Genomic DNA, 19,323 nt, shown 5'->3' with positions numbered 1-19,323 from the left:
CCTTATTCCTCTTCCTTTGGGCACCTATCACCTTTGGCACGACCTCCAAAATTTTGTCTCGCTTAATTAAATCTTAAGAAGCTAAATTAATCTCATCTATAGGTACACTAAAGTCTATTTTCTCAAGTTAGCGCATTTCTCCAATCAATGCACTAACTAGCTCACTAATAATATTTCAATTGGATATGAATGTCTTGATAACATCTACAGTCAGTACCCATAATCAGACCGAGGTTTGTGGTCAAGTTTCGATTGAAAATGGCTCTAATAAAACTTACACAAATTTGGGCGACATTGATGGAACTTGCACGGCTAGACTCAAACTGAGTTCCACGCCTATCTAGGGTTTTATGCTTGACTTTTATTTTAGTTTAATCGAACCATGAATGGCCCTTGATTATCATGTAATTGAGTAGGATCGATCAGCCTACCTTGATTCACGATCTTACAGGATAGGATGAAGGTTGTTCATGAATAGTACATCAACCATGTGGCATCACCCACAACTAGTATATATTCAAGCTGAATCAATATGTACCGTCCTTAATCAACTCGTAATGGCACGTAATCATCCACAACGATCCTTATGATCAAACAATCCTTTCATGGTCGAACGCTCCAATCTATCACAACCTTGATCCTGAGTCACATTGCCCCTAATCAGCTAGTTAGCTTGTGAACAATCCCTAGGATTGAGTTATAGCCTATCCTCATTAGTGACATACCAATCCTTAGTCTATTCCTCACGATTTAAATGGGGGTCAAATCAAGAATGTCACAAATTTAGACTTATGTTTTTCATGAAAGTTATAGCAAATTGTGTATACTTTGTCATATATTTTCCCCAGATTTTCTAGAAGTAGCACAACAAGCGAAAATATGATTACTTTCTATGGTTGTAATCTACAAAAGGTGAAAACATGGGATATCAGTTCATTCTTTGACTTTTTTATCATTTTCGAGATAGAACCAAGTCTTGCTCTCTTCATGAAAGTTGTGGGGTTGGTCTTCACGTATACCATGCTAAAATTTGGTGGTGATTGGTTAGATTTTGAGCACCGAAATGCCTTTTCTTTGTGTGTAGCAGATTTTGAAAAATTTTATAGGTTTTAGGAGTTAATTCAATGACTTGCTGCTCTCTATACGATGAGAAATAGAACTAAAATCTTTCACAGAAAATGTTTATCAATGTCTATTCTAAAACATAATAAAGTTCTGCATTTAGTTTGAGTAGGCAAATATTCTGGATGACGCATCTGCTCGCTCCAACAAGTTTTTTGATGAAATTTGTTTTATTCTGCATAATATTTTGAGAGGAATGCCTCACAAAGCAAAAACTATCCCAAAAATTGTAGGAACCACACAATAGTAGCGTTTTTCTAGTTATTGGTCCTCTTGCATGTAGTTTGAGTAGGCAAATCTTCTGGAGGGCGTATCTCCTCGTTCCGACAACTTTTTTTGGTGAAATTTATTTCTATTCTGCCTAATATTTCGAGAGGAAGTCCTTGCAAAGCAAAAACTGTTTTGAAAATTATAGGAACGATATAACTAGAGTATTTTTCCAATTATTTGTCTTTTTGCATTAAGTTTGAGTAGGCAAATCTTCTATAGGGCGCATCTCCTTATTCCGACAACTTTTTTTGATGAAATTTGTTTCTACTCTACATAATATTTCGAGAGTAGGGCCTCACAAAGCAAAAACCATCCCGAAAATTGTAGGAACAATACATTGAGAGCGTTTTTTTTTTCCATCCAATTGCATTGAGTTTGAGTAGGCAAATCTTTTGGAGGGCTGCATCTCTCCATTTTGACAACTCTTTTTTGACAAAATTTGCTTCTATTCTGCATAATATTTCAAGAGAAAGACCTCGCAAAGAAAAAACGATCTCGAAAATTGTAGAAACGATACAGTAAGAGCATTTTTCCAATTATTAGTCATTTCGTATTGAGTTTAAGTAGACAAATCTTCTGGAAGGCGCATCTCCTCGTTCCAACAAACTTTTTTAACAAAATACGCTTTTATTCTGCATAAAATTTTAAGAGGAAGCCCTCGCCAAGCAAAAATCGTCCCCAAAATTGTAGAAACAATACAATTCAACCCTAAACCCTAAACTCTCAACCCTCAAACCCTCAACCCACAAACCCGAACCCCATCCCCAACCCGAAACCCCAACTCCCTAACCCTAAACCTCCAAACCCAAAACCCTAAAACGCCAAACCTTAAACCCTAGACCTAAACCCTAAACCCTAAACCCCAAGCCCTAAACTAGAAACCCCACGCCCCAAACCCCAAACCCAAAACAACTAACCCTTAAACCCTAAACCCCATGCCCCAAGCCCTAAGCCCTAAAACCCTAACCCCTAAAACCGTTAAAATCCCTAAATCCCAATTCCTAAACCCTAAACCCTAAACCCAAACATCCTAACACTATAAACCCTAAGCCCTAAACCCAAAACCCAAAATCCTAAACCCTAAACCCTAAATGTTTGTTATCGTACATTAAAAACCAAACATGTACCCTAGATGCAAATTGATATCCACCCATGAATAATCTCTCCAGATGCCCATCATCTTGCATCAACAACTGAACATATACCTCTGATGCATATCGATGTCGACCCATGAATGTTAATCTTTATGGTCGTCGATAAGGTGTCACAAGCGTAATAACGTTCGTGTGTCACGCGACTGTCCATGCATCATGTACTAAGCATGTGTGTTTGTCTCAATTATTTTTTATGTAAACAAGTGAAGAACTAGAGACCACCCTTACATGATAAGACATCCATCGCATGGTACATACCTCACAATTAATCAGCTGTCTTCACAAACCATACCAATAATAATGATCACATCGTCTAATAGGATGAGGCAAAGAATGTCGTTAAATCATCAAGAAACAAGAAATCACTTAACCAAAAAAGACAATGAACTTTATCAGAGATGTTCACGTTGCTGATGAACCCATTGCTCATAATCCTGCAACAGCTGCCCCAGAAGAAGTGGTACGAGTCTATCCACTAGAGCTTGCATTACTCTGTTCAATATGAAATTGTTACTTTCAGTGCACAAGATATGGAGGCAGTAGATTAATGGAAGTTGTACAAAACAGAAATCATTTCCATTGCTGTGTTTTAGACCAACGCCACACTAGTCGTATTTGTAATATGCTTTGGATCTTGTTAGGATGGCAACTTCCAATACAATACGAAATTAACAAATTTGAGATGAGGCTAATCGGATTCGATTGATGATGTGTCAACCCATAAGGTACAATCAATGATATTGCTGTGTTAGTGTTCGTGTCCAACTCGCCAAACACAAAATTGACCCACAAAACCCATTGAAATTAACGACTTGGTGTTGACGCAATCTGTATGTGAATTGTTTAGACATAATTAGCTAAAAGACTATTATTGTTGGAGAAACATCTTCAACTAATTTTGATGATGTCCAAACTATTCTTAATATAATATTCACTATGGTGTATGCAAACGTCTGTGATAGAAAGGACTACGTAACGTCCATGATGTGATCTAGTGGACAGAAGTATGCAACAAGCCCATAAATAGTATTCACGTAAACAGTACCAGTGGACCTAAAGATCATATGATAGTGATGTTTATATCGCAATTACAAATATCATGTTGCTAGTGTTGTAACAACCACGAACATCTAGTGAAGGTCATTGGGTCAACAAACTAGCCGTTGTGGTTGAGAATTCGCATGGCAGCGAAATCTAGTTGAAACCGGTAATCAAGAAGCTAGGTCGTCAGGCCTATTAGAGATTGTAGTGATGGAACTATATGGGCAATGCTATTCTCAGGTAGCAGCTCAACGGCAACTCCAATGGCTCATTGCTCCTCTAATCCTCTTCCAACGGATAGATTGAATATAGATATAAAAGAGAAGACCTAAGAAGCCAAAAAGAGAGAGAGAACAACATTATCTAAAGATTTGGATTCAACTTTGCTCCTAGTGATATGTTCTCATCCAACTATTTCACTAAGTTTTGTATTCATGTTTTTTGAGTAATTATGCTCTAGATTAAACAAATATCTTCAGAAAGAGAAGATAGCGATGAGGACATGGCGCTGCTAATAAAAAGATTCAAAAACTTCATGAGAAAAGAAGGAAACTATAAACAGAAAAGGCCCATGAAGCTCTCGGATGACAAACAACCTTACGAGAATAAGGAAGAATCAAAAGTTAAGGACATTGTTTACTATGAATGCAAGAAACCATGTCACATGAAGCCAAAATGTCCAACTCTCAAGAAAAACAAAGGAAAGTAAGAAAAGAAGAAGCTAAAACATGAAATGATATCGAATGTGAGTCGAGTGACAAAGAGGAAGCAAATATTTGTCTGATAACTGACTCAGACCATGATGAGGAAGATGAGGTAAACAATTCTGAACTAACTTATGAAGAACTGCAATATTATTTTAGGGAAATGTTTGAAGAACATGAAAAAGCTTTTAAAAGAATTTCTTTTTTGAAAAAAGAAATATATGATCTTACCACTAAAAACTTCGCTGTTAAGTTCTCACTGACAAATTGAAGAATGAATATGATCTTAAGGTGAGTGAAATAAAACTCCTTCAAGTTGAAAATGAGAATTTTAAAGAAGAAATCATCACCAAGTTTTCACAAGGTTCAAAAACATTGAAGCACATACTCTCAATCCAAACCCCTCACTACAACAAATGTGGTCTAGGACATGAGGGAGATGATAATGAGAAGAATCCTTCTCCAGAAACTAAGGATAGACTGAAACACAAACCTCATGTACACTTTTACAAGTATCACTCTGATAGACACTCCACAAAATCTTCTGGAAAGCAATTTTCGAATTGCTCAATTTACAATGAAAATGATCACTTCAAAATGGATCATCCAAAAGAGCAGATGAAGCCCAGAAAGATTCATAGGATGTTTGATGCTAAGTCAAACTCTAATAGGAAAGGAACCAAATTTATATGGATACCAAAGAAAAGATGAGAGATAGTACTAAATTTATAAACCTCACCATTGTAGATGGAGAAACAATCACTTTTGGAGAAAAAGATAATGGAAGAATCATCGGCAAAGGAAACATCAAGTTAGGAAATTTGATTGTTGAAGATGTTTCATTTGTCAAGGGGCTAAAGCACAACCTCATAAACATTAGCCAGCTTTGTGACGAGGGATACAAAATAAGCTTTGAAGAAGGTGAGTGCCTTGGCACTAGTAAAGACAAATCTCAATCCTTTACTAGAAACAGGTATGGCAATATTTACTTACTGAACATCAACTTTGAGGAAGCATATTGCCTAATGTCATCAAGGATGAGTATGAATTGTGGCACAAGAGATTAGGTCATATAAATGCAAAACAAATTCACAAGATATCTTCCTAAGATCTTATTCGTGGACTACCAAAGATCAATTATAACAAATGTGACTCTTGCAATACATGTACATTATGAAAATAGGTAAAAGGCTTCTTTAAGTCTATAAAATCTACTACTACTAATAGACCCATGCAGCTGTTACACATGAACTTGTTTGGACCTATAAGAACTATAAGCCTAGGTGAAAAGGAATCATGATTTACATGGGTAATGTTCTTGTCTCACAAAGATGAAGCATCTCATTCATTTGAGAAATTCACTCATCAAATTCAAAATAAGAAAGGATACAACATCACAACCATTAGGACTAACCATGGTGGAGAATTCGATAATCAAAGTTTTGCTAAATAGTATGATGAAAATGGAGTGGAACATAATTTTTCCATTGCTTACACTTCTCAGCAAAAATTGAGTAGCTGAAAAAAGAAATCAGTCATTACAAGATATGACCCAAACCATGATCATTGAAAGTAATGTTCCCACTTACTTCTAGGCTGAAGCAGCCACTACTGCATGTTATACTCTAAACAGAGTTCTACTAAGAGCTCTAGTATAAAAGACTTCCTATGAGATTTTCAAATGAAGGAAGCCTACTATTCATTACTTTCATCTATTTGGATGCAAATTTTTCATTCTCAAGAGCACAAATGATAACATTGGGAAATTTGATGCGAGAGCAAGTGAATGTATTTTTCTTGGATATTCTACTACTAGCAAAGCCTATCATGTATTCAACAAATATTCACAGGTAGAGGAAGATTCTATCAATGTAAGATTCAAAAATGATCAAAAAGGGATGCAAGCTGATGATTGTGTAGATGTCATGCAAATATCTATTCCAATCACAAACAAACAGCCGTAGCCTCAAACCCCAACAGATCCTTCAAATCAAAAACAAATTCCTAAGGACTTGAGATTCAAGACAGAACATCCAAAAGAATAAATCATGGAGAAAGTAGATGAAAGAATCAAGATCAGTCATCTCTCAAGAATATGTTGAACTCCCTGGCTCTTATATCCCAGCTAAAACCTACATAAATTGAAGAAGCTATCACTGATGAAAATTGAATTGAAGCTATGCAAGATGAGCTGCATCAATTCAAGGTTAATGATGTATGGGAATCGATCACAATACCCAAAAATCATTCACTTATAGGAACAAAATGGGTATTTTAAAAATACTCGATGAGAAAGGTAATGTGATCCACAATATGACAAGGTTAGTTGAAAAATGTTACTTATACAAGGAAGGTATTGATTTTGATGAAACTTATGTTCATGTTGCTAGACTAGAAGCTATAAAATTACTATTAGCATATGCTTGTTATCATAGCTTCTTATTGTATCAAATGAACATCAAAAGTGCATTTTCAAATGATTATATTAAAGAAGAAGTATATCTTTAGCAACCTCCAGGATTTGAGGATCCAGGCAAACCAAAAGATGTCTATTCAACTCAAAAAGACACTACATGGACTCAAGCAAGCACCAAAAGCTTGGTATAAAAGATTGAGTACATTCTTAATCGATAATGATTTTCAGAAAGGTAAAGTAGACACTATACTCTTTATCAAGAAGAAAGGTAAAGATCTGCTCATCATCCAAATATACGTTGATATTATTATTGGAGCCAACATTATGAAAATTGACTTCGAGATGAGCTTAATCAGTGAACTCAACTTCCTTCTTGGACTTCAAATCAAGCAGACTCCGAAAGGCACTTTCATACATCAAAAAAAAGTATGCCAAGAGCAAAGAAATTTAATCTAAAAGATTGCAAAAAGATAGAGACCCCTATGTCATCTTCCATTAAGTTGGATAAAGATGAAAAAGGTAGATTTGTAGACTCCAGGCTATACAGAAGCATGATAAAGTCTCTAATATATCTAACAGCATCTAGACCTGAAATTCTATTCGGCACATGTTTGTGTGCTCATTTTCAATCTAATCCAAAAGAATCGCATTTATTTGCTATTAAACGAATCATTCGATACAATGGATCTTTTCCAAAATAAGGAATCTATTGTCATAAGTATGTTACTTGGATATTTGGACGCTGACTCTGCAGATTGTAAAATCAATTGAAAGAGTATATCATGTACTTGCCAATTATTGGGAAGTATGCTAATAAAATGATTGTCGAGTGAAACAAAGCTTAGTTGTTCTATCTACTACAGAAGCCGAATATACTGATCTCGAAAGTTGTTGTGCACAACTCATTTGAATGAAATAGCAACTAAATGATTTCGGAGAGAAAAGAGAAAGCATTCTAATTCTTTGTCACAATACAAGTGCCATCAACCTTATGAAGAATCCAATATTACACTCAAGAGCAAAGTACATTGAGGTAAACATCATTTTGTTAGAGACCATGTCAACAATGGAGATATTTGCATACAATTCATAGAATCAAAACATCAATTAGCGAACATCTTCACCAAGCCACTGGACAAGTGAGCTTTTGAATGCATTAGAGGAGAACCAGGAATTTGCAATGCATTGGATTACAAAATCTACCAGGTAAAATTTACTTCAATCATCCATCATACAAAGATCAGGATAGTCGTCAAACACAAGTACGCATTTACAATATTTCAAAAATAATACCGTTACAGCTTGTCAGTACAATCTCTCCCCTCTCTCAGTTACTGTTCTGACCCTAAATCCTATCCTTAACGATTTATATAGCGATTCTCAATGAATTTTCAGCACTCATTTTTCTGATTTACATTATTTATTATTTGTAAAAACAAACCTTCAATAAAATTTCAAATAAGAAAATTACCATTGCTGTACAACGTCTAGTTTTCTCAAACGTAACTAATGCAGATATATAAGGAGATAGTGCTTACGTTCTTCCTCACTGAAGCCATTCCACATATTTCTTAAAATTCTCAATACGTTTCCTGTCCTCAAACTCCCTTCTTGCTTCAATTACTACAAAAACCATGGCCCCAAAAGCTCGCACCTCACAAAAACCCACAAGAAAATCATCTCGCACAGTAGCCATCATGGCTAAAACCTCCAAAGAAGAACCTTCGCATGTCAATCTCACAGCTCAGCCTGAAGAATCCACCGAAGCAACACAAAGCTAAAGTGTTGCCCAGTCCCAAAGAGCTGAAGGTTTGGTGATAAAGTGCAACATTGCCATCATCTATGGAAGGAGAGACTTCCCTAAGAAAAACTCTTGAATCAAAGATGCCTCTATGGAAAGAAATAATGACAATACCTCTTGTCTCACCTCTCAAGCTAGATGCTCCCTCTGCTTTAATTCCTATTCCATCTGATGATCTACTCAAAGGACTTGTCGTATTGATAAAAGTTCACGAGACAACAGTAGCTCAACTCATGAAATCAAATATGGGTAAATCTTAAGCATAGGAACTTCAAATGTTGAGAAAATGATCACGATTAGGTATTCCAAAAACTTTCAACCTACTGAAAGTTTTGAACGTGATTCTTCTTTTTTTAACTCTGAGTTGTTTTTATCTCAAGACCACAAAGATGCCAACAATGGTTTTTACAAAAGAGGAACTATTTCGCACAGATTTATTGACTTTAATTTTCTCTATGCTTGTGGTATCTTTCTCTTTGATCTTTTTGAATCTCTAAAACTGAAATTCTCTTACTCTATGAAAGTGGAAGTCCATCTTGGCCTTGTGGCCCTATTTTATTCCAATATCCATCTTCCATACAGGGACTCGTTTGTTTTTATCTTTCGGAAACAAAATTATGTTATTGCCTTGGATGGACTCGCTAGGATAATTCAGGCATAGTACAATGTTTTCAAGAAAATACCTGTAGAGCTTGATGAGGCTTATAGCTTTTGTGTTGGAAATTCCCAATTTCTCTCATGATTTTAGAGAAATTGTGCCTTTGAATCTACTCCCTTTAAAACTTTTATCCAAAAGATTTTGACCCTTTGCCTATGCTCTAAAATATCCTTTACCAACAACACTTCTCATTATGAGGCAAGATTCATCTGGGGCATCCTCAACAAATTTGATGAATCCTCTCTTCCACACATGATTGTCATCCACATATACCAAATGACCAAAAGAAAGATAAGCAAGCTGCCTTACAATGCTCTCATCACTCACATCTTTAAGCACCTGAAGATCGACTTCTCTGACGTTGCTTCTCAGAGCATGGTCAATGTGGAAATTGGGAAGAAAATACTAGAAAAGATGATGCTAAGGATGATGCTAAGGATGACTTCTAATAGATGGGTCAATCAGAAAGGAGAAATTATCCCCATTAGAAATGGCGATGATGAAAAGGCCATTGCTCAGATCGGGAAAAACTTGCTTGCATGACTAAACAAGAGAAGAAAAAGCAAGCCAAAGCACTAGCACCAAAGCAAGCATTGAGACCACCTAAAACAGAGAAATCTATATCTCCAGTGGAAATAGCTGCAGCTCCTACTGTCGGACTTAACCAACTACAAGTTGATATCTAGGAGATCAAGAGAACCATCTCCTCACTGACTCAATATCTCATGAAGATCAAATGCACATTCATCAATCTCGACTATTACAATCCCCTTCATCTTGACCAAGAGCAAATCCTTCAAGAACCCTGGCCACTTCTCGGCAATGCAAATGCCCTCGCAATTAAAATCTGCATATTTTTCATGTGCTCATATTTTGCTTTTGCTGATCATATCTTGCTTCTCTTCTAGCAATATGTACTACCATGCCAAGTTACTAACGAAGCTTTGTACTTTTATCACTCTTTTGCCGATGACAAAAAAGGGGAGAGTTGACTTGATGTGAAATGTGCATGTGATATAAACTTATTTTATGCATTTGTTCATCAATATAGGGGGAGCTTTAAGAGTTCTTACTCTTAAAAAGCTAAAAAATCATCAAAACAGGAGGAATTCCATTTGACATCGTATATGAACCTCTCAACCTTTGATGATGTTCTTATCTAGTGGATCTTCACTTTATCTCTCAATTCGAAAAAGATCAACCACATAATTTCTCCAATTCCACTCGATATCTTATGGAGACCTCATTTATATTTACTACAACCTATCAATGATTATTTATTTCACATCTGCAAGATAGTTTTATTATCATCAAAAAGGGAGAGATTGTTGGAGAATTATCTCCAAATGATTTTGATGATATTCAAACTATCCTTGGTGTATATAGATGTTTGTGATAGAAAGGACTACACAATGTCCATGGTGTGATCCAATGGATGAAAGTATGCAATAAGTCCAAAAATGGTATTTGCTAAATAGTACCACTAGACCTAAAGATGAGCTGATTGTGATGTTTATATTGCAATTGCAAATATCATATCATTGATATTGTAATAATCACAAACATCTAGTGAAGTTCTTTAGATTAGCAAACTAGCCATTGTGGTTGAGGATTCGCACAACAGCAGAATCCAATTGAAATCAATAATCAAGAAGCAAGGTCGTCTGATAGGTCTGTCAAAGACAATAGTGACGAGACAGTTGTAGATGCTATTCTTAGGTAGATTACAAATATTTAGGAAAAAGGATTGTATGGGTGGTTATATTCTTTGGTAGCTCAATGGCAATCCCAACGGCTCCTTGCTCCTCTGATCCTCTTCAAATGGATAGATTGGAGATGGATATAAAAGAAAAGACCTAAGAAGCTAAGGAGGGGAGGGAGAGAGAGAGAGAAAACCATAATCTAAAGATTTGCACTATACTTTGTTCCTAGTGATACACTCTCATTCAAGTGTTTCACCGAGTTTTGTATTCGTGCTGTTTGAATAATTGTGCTATAGACCAAGTGTACAAGAGTAAGAATAGCAACTGAGTCCTAATAGTCTAATCTATCTTATAATAAGACCAAGGCTTGTCTATTGTAACTATCTGAGTAGATTACTAGTACAATCTAGCCCAAACTGTGATAATTGGTCTAAAAAGTGGACATAGGCTTAGGCATAAAGACAACCCACTATATATTGTTGTGTGCCACTGTTTTACTCTCTCTTACTCTCAAAGCACACAAAACAATGACGAGCTTTAAAACATCATTTTGACACAATCTTTACTTAGCATTAGCTATTTTCCGCAAAAGATTGTCAAGTTTTCTAAAATAACCTATTTACCCCCTCCCTCTAGGTTTTATTGTTAGCCTATAACAATTATTTCCATGTTATTCACCATTAAGATGATCTTTTTCATGTTAGTGTTAGTGTCCAACCCACTAGACAAGAAATTGGCCTACAAAAACCATTTAAATTAACGATTTAGTGCTGACACAATCTATATGTTTAGACATGATTAGCTAAAAGACTATTATTTCCATGTAATTCACCATTAAGACTTTAAATTCATTATATTTCATTGACCATGAACATGTTCACTAATTTTATTTGACAATATTTCATGGACAGTATTACAATTTGTGAATAGATCTTTTGAAAAATTTGAGTATATTTGATTCGTGTAGGTGGGCCGATTTCATGTCATGCCGGTTCATGCAATCGCAGCAACCTGTCAATCCTTTATTTAACAATGTTACATGGGCCATGTCATGTCACCCCCTTACTTTGCAATTCGTGATTGTGTCAAGTAGGTCATCTTGTCATGTTCAAATTGACCTGTTTTTGTAGTATACCATAGCCAACACAACACAAGCATGACCACAAACACGAATTGCCACCCCCAGATCTTATGACTAAATTCCAACCATGAAGGATGAAGAGTCGCCCTTGAGACTATGCATGCTGTATTATCACGCTTATTGCAAACGATGTCTCAACCGTAGAGAAGACAAATCTAAATGGTGCTTTTGCTGCCATACAGGTTACATTCTTATGTGCAAAGCCAAAGTCTTCTGGAACATAATCAATTTATTACAAAGATTCTAATGTTGTGTTCTTATTCTCTAACACAGAACACTGCCAAGAAGAATGCAATTTCTTTGACCATCTTCTTTTATGAAACATCTGCTAATAGTAAATGGCTGTTCCAAGTACTATTTCTAATTACAATCTATCATTATTCTCCTAACTTGCTATTAAGCATCCTTTTAAAAATTCTAGATCTAGTCCATGTATGAAGCATATGCCCCAAGGCTCATTCATACATATTAACTACATAATTTCAATAGGTTCAAAGACAAATATATATTAACACACTATCGAACTAAAGGGCACCTTATTCTCTTTCCTAACTAAACATAAGAAAAAAGTGATAGGTGAAGGAAGAGGGTAGACAATGCCAAGAGAAGGCTTATTGTCTGTTTGGTACTACTTGGGTGCGATGTGTCAAAGAGCTTAGTCAACAAATAAATTTCTGGTAAATTATTTACTTACGCATTTCCAGGGACTTCAACAGCTGATAATGGCAACAAAGCAAATGGTTGAGTGAAAATCTGCACATGATTTATTGACTATGAGTACTCGGTAATTCATGAGGCCCAAAAACAATGACGAAAGAAAAGCAACAATTGAATAGAGAAATAGGAGATCAGTTCACATAAATATGTCTGTAGACTTAAATACACCTACAAAAATCTCTTGCAGTTGTAAAATTCCAACAGCCGGAGAACTTTGATGAAAACTGATGATATTGGCCATGGGTTCCTAGGATTTAGGACTCAACTGTATCACCTCTATGCCACCAAGTTTGGCCTTGAGGAACATGACACCCATGGCCACAAAAGAGAGGCCTTAATTTGAAGCACCTAAGACTTCCATACTTTTCGTTCCAGCATTGATATTGAAGCAGGAAAAAGTACACATTTCCTAATGTTTTACTATTCAACCCAAGCAATATTGATCTCCAGATCATAATGGTAAATTAATTAATTGCATGCTGACACCTAAGAGACATCATGGAGAAGTTCATTAAATCAAGTAAGAGGCATTTGTCAAAAACTAAGATATTGTACAAGCTCCGAGATACAACACCTCCATTAACGATGTGTCCATGCCAACCATTGTGAGTTAGATTAAACATCTCTCCCAGAAGATACATATGCAGTAATTTTGAGAACATCAGTGATGCCAAGTATGCTCTCTCAAAGTTAAAGTCGCTATATTGTCAATAATCACAAATATCATAAAGACAAATGTTTAAATCGTTAAGATGACATTGATTAGTACTGAAACCTCGAGAGTAACACCCAGCTTCACGTCAACCTCCACTGTATTCCCAGAATCATTTGTATCCCATCTCATGTGATTTGTCATGAATGCTGTCAGAAGAGAGAAATGTCACTATCATTCCAATAGAATGCTTTTATCCCACAAGTAGCTTAAAGCATAGAGAAAGCATTGACATGCAGCTGAAATCTTCCTGGAAACTACTGTCAAGCTCCGGCATCAATGCATGTTATCAGCACCGTGTCTTATCATGATAACTAGGAACTCATAAACCGTAATAAGTTCATATATCAAATACAGATCTCACTGTTGATTAATGGGGTCGTGCAAGATATACATTTATAAAGTCCATTATTATCAGGAAAATTGCTACTCAAATGAGAACTCAGAATTTACTTCCATTTGAAGAAACCAAGGTTCTTATAGCAGTCCAGACTGAATCACTTCACTACTAGGACAATTGCAAAGTAACTTAGTCTATATGTACCTGAAAAATGGTTGTTTTGGCGTTCCACGATCTTTGAACCCTTGAACTGCATATTATTTTTCGAATACATTTGCTAAGATGCTAAGATCAGAAATAGAGCATTACAAGCCCTTGAATGCATCATACATAAAGAGAATTTCTCTAGATGTACGGTGAATGCATCTATATCAGAGTATGTCACTTACAAGCGTCATTTTGTTAACCAGGAAAATCAGTTTACAGATATGTATTTCCACAAGCTAGAGAGTATGTGGGTGGACATTTAAACTTTCAATGAAAATCCCAACATAAGAAAAATTATTATGATAAATTACACTATTTCCGAATGTTCCTATTGACCTTGGGAACGGTAAGTTAAATAGTTCATCCTCATAACATCCACATCTCCAGTTCCTTAATCACAATCTCTAGAGATCAGAATCTCACCTTGCAAGAGAGCATCTCAACTTTACAATCTGTATCGGTCAAAGTCATTCTCAAATCCATTACTGGAGTTGCTTCGAAGTTCAGAAATTGGATTTTAGGTAGAGTACACCTTCGCATGTATACATACGTCAGAGTTTGTACGACGACAGAGAGGCACAACACAAAGGAATCCTGGGGTCCAGAGAAACCGATCAATCATAAATTAGAAAGAGGGGTGGAAGTGAAGAACCTGTAGGTGTTAGCACCGAGGAACTGAAAACTCTGAAGAGCTCTTGTGTTCAGTATAGCTTGAATGCCGGATGGATGACTCAGGAATTGACTGATGGGATATTGTTCATAATTCGGCAACTGAATGACTTGCTTCCTAGAAGCAGATAAATTGGCTGTCTTCGCAGCCGATTCTGACATTTCCACCCTGTGCATACTGATTATACCAAACCCTCCCCTGACCAAAATTCCAGAACCAAAAGAGCAAGAAGATGTACAGCAATCAAAGAAAGAAAGAGAGCCAGAAGTAGATATGAAGGCTCAATTTGACACCTGGAGCTGAAACCCTTCAAGGAAAAAGTGGCATGGGTCGACCATCCGGGTCGTGATCTGGCACTGAGCGGTTTCGCCATTGGAGGAGAAGCGAAAGAGGGGGCTTCGACCATATTAGCGCCGAGGAGCAATAGCAGAGGCTTTCTGAATACAACCCTCAATCCTTCCCTCCATCAACTTCTCTTCTGGGTGGTCTGGTCTCCTCCATCCTAATCCCAATCCCGTTTCCAGTCCCCAACATCGATGGTGCTCACACATTCACAATCCCGTTCACGGTCGCAGTCAGGTCTTTTAACCACAAATACGGTAAGCGAAGATAGAGAGACGTTAGCAGTGCGGTGCACGTGAGACACAGGAAGCACATTCCCACTTCTTTCCACGCGCGGCACGTCGAAAAACCGAGATGAAGCACCGAGATGACGTCAGGAGACTTAAGATGCTTTTTAGGACACAAGTACAACAGAGATACCACAGCATCCTCAACTCTATTTTTTTTTTTTTTTTAATCGATCTTACTCTATCTCTATTTAACTTTCACTCTTAGACTTTTACATGTCTCCTTTACAAAATATAAGAGTCGAAATCCATACTTAAAATTAAATGATTCACATCCAATCCGTAAAAATATAAGATTTGAAACCCCCACATCTCCCTTTCATATTGAAAATGTGGTCAAATTCCAATAATTAGGATCCTCAACTTTAAGCACATTTTGCATAGAAAAATTAATTATTTTTATTTATTTTTTATACAAAAAGAACAAATTATAGAAAGAAAGTGATCCAATTTGATTTTAGGTTAATGCGAGTGTTAATTACCCGTATCAAATTGTTATATAAATTGAATCACCAATGTCTCTCAATGGTACTTTTCCGGCCGACGGCGTTTTCTTCCCTTTCTCCATGTTTCTTATGCTCAGGACAAAAGAAAAGAAAAAGAAAAGCTGGTGGTCAATATTTATGGCTTCACCGGAGGCCTCTGTTTGGTATTCATTTTGTTATGTCATGCGGTGAGATCGCCAAAAGAAGAAACTTCAAATGTTACTGGTTTTTTTTTTGCTTGGTGTACTTTTCCAAAATCATTTAAATTTTTAGTCTCGTCCCCGAAAAACCAAGGCTCGGCGTTTCTGTAATCGTTGAGAATACAAAACGAGAAGGAAAAAAAAAATCTGTGATTCTTCGTCTCTGATCTATGAGAAACCCAGCATAAAGTCATATAGGAATGAGAACAGGGCTCTTTGGTTGCACGCTGAAATGAATTTGCTTGGAATCCTCATCAACTTTACTTTATACAGAGATGTCAATCATTGATCGGTGACTTTTATTCTCAATTTGCATGTTCTTCTTCAAAGTCCACCGGGAGGAGAATGAATGAGATCCGGTTAAAGCACAGCTACTGGAGACGACAGACATACTTATGATAACTTTTCTGAGTTTTCCATAATAGAAGAGGCGAATCACATTTATAAGACGGGCACAAATGACTCCCCCTTCAAGTCCATTGTAAGATCAGTTGCATCAACGTCATCTGTTTCGCCAAAGTAGTCCTCACGGGCATTGTTGGCCAACATTAAAGCGACCAACCAGAATAGGGATGAATCGAGGGAGAAAAAAGCACCGCCACCCAGGAGACCTGTCTTTGCAGTTGGACAATCGGTGCTGAGATCATGGTGAACATTGCGAGTCAGGTGGAGTTGCTCAGTGATGGTTGGCCACAGGAGAAATGTTGCTGCTAGTCCAGTCGAAAACCTTTTTGTGAAGTTACATGGTCATATCCAGGAAACACAGGGAAACTTGATTAGCAGAGATGCTCTGTAGCGTCAGCTAATACAATGCACTTGACTACCTAACCCATCCGAATGCTCTCTTGTCATTGTGATTATTAATTTTTATTGAACCCTGACCCATCTCAACTCATCCTATCTACTGTTACTGCAAGATACTCAAGAACATAACTCATTGACAATTCATGTGCTATCCATAGACCAGAGCACAAATTTCCGGGTTCAAAGTTACACACGGCCAGTAACAGCTAGAAGCAATATGGAAATTTTCTGTCCTCTCCTCGGTAGTAATTACCAAATTTTATGGGCACTAACCATGACAAGGCTAGAAAAGAAAATTAGTTGATGTTTGCTCAAGGCTATTAAGCATTGAATGAACGACATTACGTTCAGCAAAAAAATTGGAATATTTAACTATGAACATAGAGACATTGCTTTTTACCAAAAAAAAAAAAAAAACCATAGAGACATTGAGTCTCCTGTGTCTACGTGATGCTAAGGCCGTTTGTTACTAAGAAATTTAAGGCTTCTGCGTTCTGTAAATCTAGAATTCCTCAACACACAATTATTATAAGGCAGATCCTGACAGTTAAAGAATGGGAACATCCACTTGGGCTTTCCTCAATGAAATTGCAGATATATAATGATTAGTCAACCAAAAGATCATGCAGAATCAGAATGCTATGTAGCTTTAATATCAATAAAAGATGGACAGACGGTACTCAAGGTTACTGTCTCAGTTACTCTATTCTCTTACAAATATCAAGTTAGATACCACTGAAAGCGCTTTACAAAACTTATTTCCTGGGTCCATTGCTTCTGAAAGCTTCAACTGTCAGGTTATGTAGGGGACTACAAGAACAATATTTTCCAGCTGACTTATATGAACTTTTTTATCAATGATGGGATACGTATCAAGAGAGTTCTTTCTAGAAGGAGCACAACACTTGATGTGTCTGGGCAAAGTTTTCCCAGTTTTTGCTGAAGTTAATATCAGGGCCAGTGGCCCTTTCAATTCTTAATTGCCTAAATTTGATTAGTGGATCGTCTGATACTTTAACCAAGAAATTGGACATGGCATCAGAATCCGATATTTTATCTGAGGGATTAATGTTTATGTGAGATTTAGAAGTTGTAAGATGTCTACATAACAATGAATTGTTTCATGTCTTATAAAACCCACAATTAAAAGCATGAGACAAAAGGGTACCAGGGAGCACTTACAAAGCAATGTTGAAGAACATGACGAAGGTTGTATTTCGGAAGAAAGCAGACTGTGGGATAGACTTCCCCTCGTACGGATAAAACAGAGAAATGTAGCCTGCCACCGTAGATACGACCAGAAATACAACAGACAGGGATCCTAAGAGGACGGTTGGATCAGATGGATATTTGCAGATGACTACATCTTTTCCAGGAATAGGAGTCCCAGATGGGGGCTGTTCAGTTCATGAGGAGAAAGCACGTGTAAGAACCCCAGAAGCAATTTAAAATATAAAGAAAAAAGAGAAGTGCGGACTCATGGGCATGCAGGGGAGGAAATGGATGTGATGTAGTCGATGCAAGTGGAGGTCAACCATTGGAATTTTTTCAACGATTCTTTCATTGCTCAATGCTGTGGGTTGAGACGATAGGAAAGTGGGAGGGCGTTGATAAGGTTGAACCGATGCCTAGTCATTAAGGCTGGGTTCATGAGATGGCCACCCCTCAACCTTAAAAGTAAAGATGATATTTTTCATGACGTATGGGCAGGAGAATAAATGTTGAAAATGAAGTTCACATTATCAGTTGTTCAATGCAAGAAAACTAAAGAAAGGGTGCGTCAAAGTCGAAGATGGAACATGGGAAGGTCGGAGGAAAACCTGCAGAACTTTGTTTTAACTAGGAACAACAACCGATAAAAAAGTAAAGGGTAAGAGTTTGCTTGCAGGCATCAAGGAGGAGGAGGAGGCACCTTCTTGTTCTCCGCAATGACACCAAATATGAAGGACAAAATCCCCGTAGTCACCACAATCACGGACATCTGCTTCATCGTGAGAGCCATTCTGCTGCAACCATGCAGACATGATCGATTCATCATCATCATCATCATCATCATCATCATATAGCAGGCGCTAAGAATAACCAAAAGCAAATGAATACATGGATACGAGTCTGCACCTACGTCGATGGCGGTGGCAGGGGAATATTTTGGAGAGGGGGTTCTTCTCTCCCTATGCCTCAGTCGTCACACCCTATGAAGAGGCCAAAACCTTCCCTTTTTATCTTGTCCCGTGCCCCTCTCTCTCTCTCCATGCCTATATTTGGGACTTTCGTGTTGTCTAAAGGAGGGGAGAGGAGAGATGCCTGCTGGTATCTCGCCGGATCAGAAGCTTTGACCCTCTTCCATTTGGGATTCCTATTTATTCCTCATCTGCCACCTCCTCAACTCCTCTGGCATTTCGTCCCTTTCAAATGGTCTGTCCAATTATCCAAAACACAAATGCACCTTTGATTTTGTTTGTAATATTGTAATTACAGAGTTGTATTCACGGGTTTTCAACAAACTAGTTACATGGCCCGCATTTTGCGCTGGCATATATTGACAAACG

At 37.2% G+C, this 19,323-nt stretch overlaps 2 protein-coding genes across 4 annotated transcripts; both read right to left on the bottom strand.

The window, feature by feature from the left end:
- Positions 1–2,703: 2,703 nt before the first annotated feature.
- On the bottom strand, positions 2,704–15,271 carry LOC104438357. Of its 3 annotated transcripts, none has more exons than XM_010051478.3 (7): positions 14,950–15,270; positions 14,639–14,824; positions 14,410–14,518; positions 13,984–14,029; positions 13,503–13,588; positions 12,705–12,763; positions 2,704–3,038 (listed from the first exon to the last, which is right to left on the bottom strand). In XM_010051478.3, exons 1-7 carry the CDS (start codon positions 15,060–15,062, stop codon positions 2,939–2,941), a joined length of 699 nt encoding a protein of 232 aa, XP_010049780.2. In that variant the 5' UTR covers positions 15,063–15,270; the 3' UTR covers positions 2,704–2,938. The 3 variants fall into 3 exon arrangements, with proteins under 3 accessions (XP_010049780.2, XP_010049779.2, XP_039164940.1); XM_010051477.3 differs by having other exon boundaries at positions 14,639–14,854; positions 14,950–15,266; XM_039309006.1 differs by lacking the exon at positions 2,704–3,038 and adding an exon at positions 3,554–3,915 and having other exon boundaries at positions 14,639–14,854; positions 14,950–15,271.
- Positions 15,272–16,405: 1,134 nt separating this feature from the next.
- Positions 16,406–18,776, bottom strand: LOC104440424. Its single transcript, XM_010053353.2, has 3 exons — positions 18,687–18,776; positions 17,957–18,171; positions 16,406–16,697 (listed from the first exon to the last, which is right to left on the bottom strand). The coding sequence occupies exons 1-3, from the start codon at positions 18,774–18,776 to the stop codon at positions 16,412–16,414; spliced, it is 591 nt and encodes a 196-aa protein (XP_010051655.1). The 3' UTR covers positions 16,406–16,411.
- Positions 18,777–19,323: the final 547 nt, after the last annotated feature.

The sequence above is a fragment of the Eucalyptus grandis genome, chromosome 3 (genome assembly GCF_016545825.1).
Source record: "Eucalyptus grandis isolate ANBG69807.140 chromosome 3, ASM1654582v1, whole genome shotgun sequence".
Classification (NCBI taxonomy): Eukaryota; Viridiplantae; Streptophyta; class Magnoliopsida; order Myrtales; family Myrtaceae; genus Eucalyptus; species Eucalyptus grandis.
Note: the sequence above shows the minus strand (reverse complement) of the source record. Positions and strands in the feature narration are given on the sequence as shown.